Source organism: Cibotium barometz, chromosome 64 (assembly GCF_041138505.1).
Source record: "Cibotium barometz isolate CiBa-2024 chromosome 64, ASM4113850v1, whole genome shotgun sequence".
Taxonomy (NCBI): Eukaryota; Viridiplantae; Streptophyta; class Polypodiopsida; order Cyatheales; family Cibotiaceae; genus Cibotium; species Cibotium barometz.
In genome coordinates this window covers 28,598,324-28,604,317 of record NC_141109.1, presented here as the reverse complement: position 1 = coordinate 28,604,317, position 5,994 = coordinate 28,598,324, and the positions used below count along the sequence as shown (strand labels likewise).

Genomic DNA, 5,994 nt, shown 5'->3' with positions numbered 1-5,994 from the left:
ATGACTGTTGAACAGGGTGTAGAGAAGGAAAAACAGGAACAAAATTCTGCAAATGATATCTGGGACCAGGATTTGACTAGTGAGTTAATACCTAGACCAATGAATAGGCAAGGAAAAGTTTTAAATGTCCCAGCAAAGAGAATCTCTATCAAATTGGGTAAGCAGAAGGTTTCAAAGAAAGTACAAGAGACAGAAGTTGCTGATCTGTTTAAAGATGCTGATCCTAATGCAGTTGAAGCAGGGAAATATTGATGCAATCAGTGCAGAAACAGTTATTAAAAATCTCAGTGATATCATGCAGTTTATTGAAAGGCAGCAGAAATATGCCATAAGTCTGCAGATGAAGGTTACACCCTTGAGTGATTCTAATAATGCCTTGATTTCTATGTATCAGGTTGAGAAAGCTAAAACTGTTAATTTTGACAAATTGCAGCAGGATGTGGAAGAGTTGAGAGAGTTTTTTAAGGCAGAGGTTAGAGCAAAGGAGGAGCAAATTTTGGCTCTGAATAAGCAGATGGCAGATACAGATTTGAAAGCCTCTATAGTAACACAATGGATTCAAGAGTTAAAAGATACATTTGTCAATGAATTGACTGTTTTATCAAAAGAAAATGCTACTTTGAAAGTGAATTGTGGGATATTAACTGAAAGGTTGAAAGTGTTGGAAGATGTGGAGAAGCAGCTGAAGGGCTCAATTGAGGTTGATGAATTAGATGTTGATGCAGTGTTTCTGCCTAAAGCTGATGTAACTGAATTGATGAATGATGTTATTGAAACAGGGGAACAAGTTTGGCAATTAATTCAGAAAAAATGCTGCTAATTATGTAGAAGCCATATCAAATGTTTCAGATTAGGGATGAATCTGAATTAGAGGCTAACTTGAAAGTACTTACTAAGGAATTGAAGAGTACAGTGACTGTGTTGAAGGATAGAGTGAAAGTAGAGATATTGAATGGTGAAACTTTGAAAGCACAAGTGCAGGAACTCAAAGATAAATTGGTTGGAAAATCTGTCTCTACTCATCAAATGCAAGAACCAGCAGAGGACATAAGGGATTTTGAAGGCAAATTCAAAACTTTGTTAAAGTTTGTGGCTAAACATAAGGACATGTTTACACAAGTTTCTGATTTATCTGAATGTCATGAATGGCAAAATGTTCAGCAAATGTTATTGGATAATCCAATAGATTTGGATTTGGCAGATCCATTAATTCCAGTGCAAGTTGAAAAGTCAAGTGATAATATATTATCTGATAATTGGGCTATTGTACCTTTTGTGGAAGTGAAAACAGTTGTTTAAGAGAAGAATGTTACTTCAGATGTTCAATGTACAGAGGAAAATATGATTGGTACTCAGGCAAATATCAATGCAGCAAATGATTAGAAAGGTGATGAATTGTTTCAAGATGTAAGCAACAAAGCAAAATGATGTAGACTGAAATCAAATCAGGGGATTTTTTTTGTGGGTTCAGGTCTACTATTTTGGGAAAATAGTAACCACCGAGTGTGCCAGTGTTAAAGGCATAAGTAAAGCATAGTTTAGGAGATCTTTATTTTGGCTTTGTAAAGGTATTTTAAACCTTTATAATTGATCAAATGTAAAATGTCATATATGGATTATATATCTTTTTGGGGAGTGGGAAAAAAGAGAGAAGAAGTCGTGGGAAAAGCTGGCAGTTGTAACTGTTATTTTTGTGTGATCATGCAGGAGCAAAACAGATTTCCCTGTCTGTGCCTATGTCTCTGTTTTGTATCACGAATTGTCATATGTTTTATGTAATTGATTTTCTGATTTGTTCTTTTCCTACCCCTTAACAGTGTCCTCTTGGTAAGAGTCTTATACCAAATTGCGATGATGCTACCATGATCAAAATGGTGACATGTGATTCACTCAAGAATTTTTCACCTTTCAGAAAGCTTAATTGAAAATCAAGGAGACAGGAATGGATACCAAAGCGGTGCTATAACTGTGGAAACATGGGACACGCTAGAAGGTATTGCACTCAACCAGTGTTGTCCAAAGAATACTGGGTTAAACAATCTCTAATCTCCTCATCTAGCACTTGTGATCAGGATAATTGTGTGATTAGCTTGGAGGCAGTAAGAGAGCATTCTATTCTTTTGGGTCAGGTTGCTGATTCCAAAAGGATGATGCCCAATGTTAAAGAGGCCAACAACTGGAAGTCTTCACAGAAGGATGATAAGATGATACCATTCGAACTAACAAATGCCCTTGAAGCCTTCCAAAAAATGATGTTAGGTTTTCACAATTCAGATGCTCAACTTCAATCACGGAGTCAGGATGGCAGTCAAGATGAAGTGTTCTTTGATGCTGTGGATGAGTTCCAACAAGTGGATCATTTGACAAGACTTTGAATCATGTTTATTGCGAATTTTTAATGTACGTAACAAGTGCGGTGTGGTTTAGATTGTTTTTGTTTTCTTTTAGTTAAAAAGTTTTAAATACACCCAAAAAAAGCCTTTCTTTTCTAGTACTATGTGTTGTGCTTACCAGACTTATTGCCTTTTTAGGAGAGTGCAAACAACAACATGTCATTCTTAATTGATGATTGTACATTGAAAGCTATGCCTAGTGCAACGTGTTCTTCTCATTCCAAACCCTTAAAAACAGTCCACTGCAAGCATCAGTCTAAAACTACAGGACACGAGGCCGATTGTGATTCAGATGGCAGGGATAGACCAACTGATTGGTTCCAGTATGTGCTGGAGAATATGTCCTCCGAATTTGTGCCAATAGGACAAGGGTATACACAAGTAACCCTTGCTGAATTAACATTCATGATCAAGGCAGAGCTAGAGGATAGAACAACACCCAAGCCTCGAAAGAGCAAGGAGCTTAAACCCAAGCCGGTTATTATAAACCAGTCTACTGATTACCTGCAGTTCTACTTGGAACATACAGTGAAGGAAGTCAAACTTCTCAAGCGTCCTGCTTATGCAAACAGGAACCTCAATCATGGTTGACTACTCTAAACATCTGTCTATTCAGGAAGTGAATTTGGGCATTGAAGAATTCCCACAAATGCTCAGTTGACGCCAAAAATGTTGGATGAGTATGTGGCTCTTTTCAAAGAGTTTAAGGACGTTATTGCTTGGTCCTACAAGGATATGACTGGTATACCTCCTAAACTGTGTCAACATCGTATTTATTTGGAAGATAATGCCAAACCTGTCTACCAAAGACCTTATCGCCTCAATCCTAAGTATTCATTGAAGGTAAAACAAGAGATTGATAAGTTGCTTGATGCTGGATTCATCTATCCTATCGACAATAGTGAATGGGTGTCACCAATTGTCATAGTCTTGAAAGAGAATGGTGAAATTAGGTTATGTGTAGATTATCGGAAGCTCAACGCTGCAACCAAGAAAGATCATTTTCTGCTTCCGTTTATTGACACTGTGCTTGACAATGTGGCTGGTCAATAACTCTATTCATTTCTTGATGGATTTAGTGGCTAAAATTAGGTTAGTATCCACCCTGATGATCAATCAAAAACTACTTTTGTAACGGAATGGGGTACTTATGCATATTGAGTAATGCCTTTTGGTCTATGCAATGCACTGGGGGCAACTTTTCAAGGGGTGGTACCCAAGCTTTTCGAGACTTTCTACGTGACTTCATGGAAATATTCCTTGATGATTTTTGTGTGGATAGCCGAGAAAGAAACCATCTTGATTGTTTACGACAATGCTTGATGAAGTGTTGAGCATATAGCATGTCTCTGAACCCTAAGAATTGCATTTTTGCAGTACCTTATGGCCTCTTACTTGGATATGTTGTGTCGTCAAAAGGACTAATGCCAGATGTCAACAAAGTCTCCAAAATTTTGCAATTGAAATCACCTACAATGGTTACAGAACTTCAATCGTTCCTAAGACATGTAGGATTTTATAGGAGATTTATATGACATTATGCGGATAAAGCGGCCCCTATGACAAAGTTGCTTTGGAAATAGTCTGATTTTGTTTGGAACAACAACTGCCATAATGCATTTCTAGACTTAAAGAAGGCTTTGACTGAAGCACCTGTTCTGGTAACACCCAATTGGGATAAAGTATTTCATGTGCATGTCGATGCATCAGCATTTGCAATAGGAGCTGTGTTATGCCAACCAGATGACAAAGGCTTCGACCATCCCATTTATTATGCGAGTCGACAACTGTCTGCTGTAGAGAAGAAATACACCACAACTGAATGAGAAGCACTGGGTATGATTTTTGCGGTTCAAAAGTTTTGCCATTACTTACTTGCTGACCCATTTGTCTTCTATGTAGATCATCAAGCCTTGAAGTACTTGATACTTCACTAGATCCTATGATGGACACTTTCGTGAAATTCTCAGTGATCTTGATGAAGCCATACAAAGCTTCTGTCAAAGATTTGGATTAGAATGATCGAATCCCACCCTGTACATGCATTATGATTCATTTTGAACGATGATCCAATTGTCTGGAATACAAGGTCATTTTCATCATTTCTTTTTGAGATTTCTTTTGGTTGGTTGATAGGATAAGTAGTTGTGTGTAATAGCTTTGTAGTGTGATTTTGTATTTGGAAATTGATTGGATTTGTTTTTTTAACCAGGATGACAAAATCGACTAACCGATCCAGGGAGCAGAAAGGTAAAGGTGTGGAAGTTGTAAACGAACCATGCATATACGATGAATCTTCAAGTGATGAAGATGAGCCTTTCAAAGATGTATATAGTACTGCTAGGTTATGGGGTTCTGATAGCCATGAGAGTCTAGGGGAAGCATCTACATTTGAATCAGTACCACCTCTAGATAAACTTACACTTGCAGAAACATCGCAACGAAACACCTCTAAAAACGAAACTGGACAAATTTTGGTTAGAGTTCATGACGTGACGTTTTGAACCGCCTATGATGTGAAGACTGATTCCGTGGGTTGGCAAAACCTTGTGGAGGTCCTCCAACTCCTCCTCTTCACATTCCTATTCTTTCAATCTTTCTTTGACTACTAAGCACTCTCGCCGCCTCACCTCTTTGGCTAATACCTTCTTGCTCGGCTTAGGCCCCCATTGGTGTTGTGAGAATTATGGGACCCTTGGAATCTTTCAGATGTGTGGGGATCATCTTCTATTAGTGGTTCTATGCAGCCAATAGGGATAGTGATGTGGCTTAGATTGAGACCCCGGTTAGGAGTAAACTCTGGTGGACATCAATAGTGCCAATGTGATCAAGACAAATGCAATCAGAGTCAACATTGTAGACCCCTGATTCTGAGTACGAGGCTAAGATCATGTTGATGGAGACCAAGATTTTTGAAGTTTTGCTTTCTACTCGGTGTTGTAGGACTCCTGTCTTGATAGGAAGATCCATCAAGGCCAAGAGATGATTCAAGTTCTTGAAGTCAATTGGCTTAGGGAGTGGGACATACCATGGGTCTTGTGATTCCCTATTTGTTTCCTCCTCCTGTAGTTCGACAACATTTAGGGAAGCCATCCTTTCAGTTGTGACTAACTCTTCTACAAATAGACCTCCACTAACGAGGCATGATTTCCAATCATGGACTAGGCGAGCATGGCACATAAAGGGATGTCCTAGGATGATATCGTAGGAGACCTGATTTTGTATGAAGTCCATCAACACAAAGGAATCTTGGAAGGGAAGATGGAAGGTGGTGATTCTCACATCTCGCACTATAATGACTGGCCTAGCAATCATGCCATTTGCTAATTTTACTACGAGAGTGGTGGTCTCGAATTCAGGCCTTCCCCATGCTTCCCAACATTGTCTAGTAATGATACTAACTCCAGCACTACCATCAAGGATGGCGATGGACCTATGACGTTGATAGGCAATGGGTATGGTCGCATTGGTATCCTCACTCTCATAATAGTTACCCAATTTGTTGACGAGGACCTTGGGTATATTGGCATTGTTCAAGGCACTAATGTTACGGGTGGATTGGGGTGGGCTATCAAAGGGACTCTCTGTTTCACGTGGTGCA

At 39.0% G+C, this 5,994-nt stretch overlaps 1 protein-coding gene across 1 annotated transcript; it reads left to right on the top strand.

The window, feature by feature from the left end:
- The first annotated feature begins 258 nt into the window (after positions 1-258).
- LOC147603483 (uncharacterized) lies at positions 259-1,633 on the top strand. The gene has a single exon (XM_086796927.1). The coding sequence runs from the start codon at positions 296-298 to the stop codon at positions 818-820; it is 525 nt and encodes a 174-aa protein (XP_086653053.1). The 5' UTR covers positions 259-295; the 3' UTR covers positions 821-1,633.
- Positions 1,634-5,994: the final 4,361 nt, after the last annotated feature.

What these genes read in the sequence shown, in the direction of transcription:
- LOC147603483 (XM_086796927.1), top strand. Translation starts at nt 296, where the DNA reads ATGCAGTTTATTGAAAGGCAGCAGAAATATGCCATAAGTCTGCAGATG.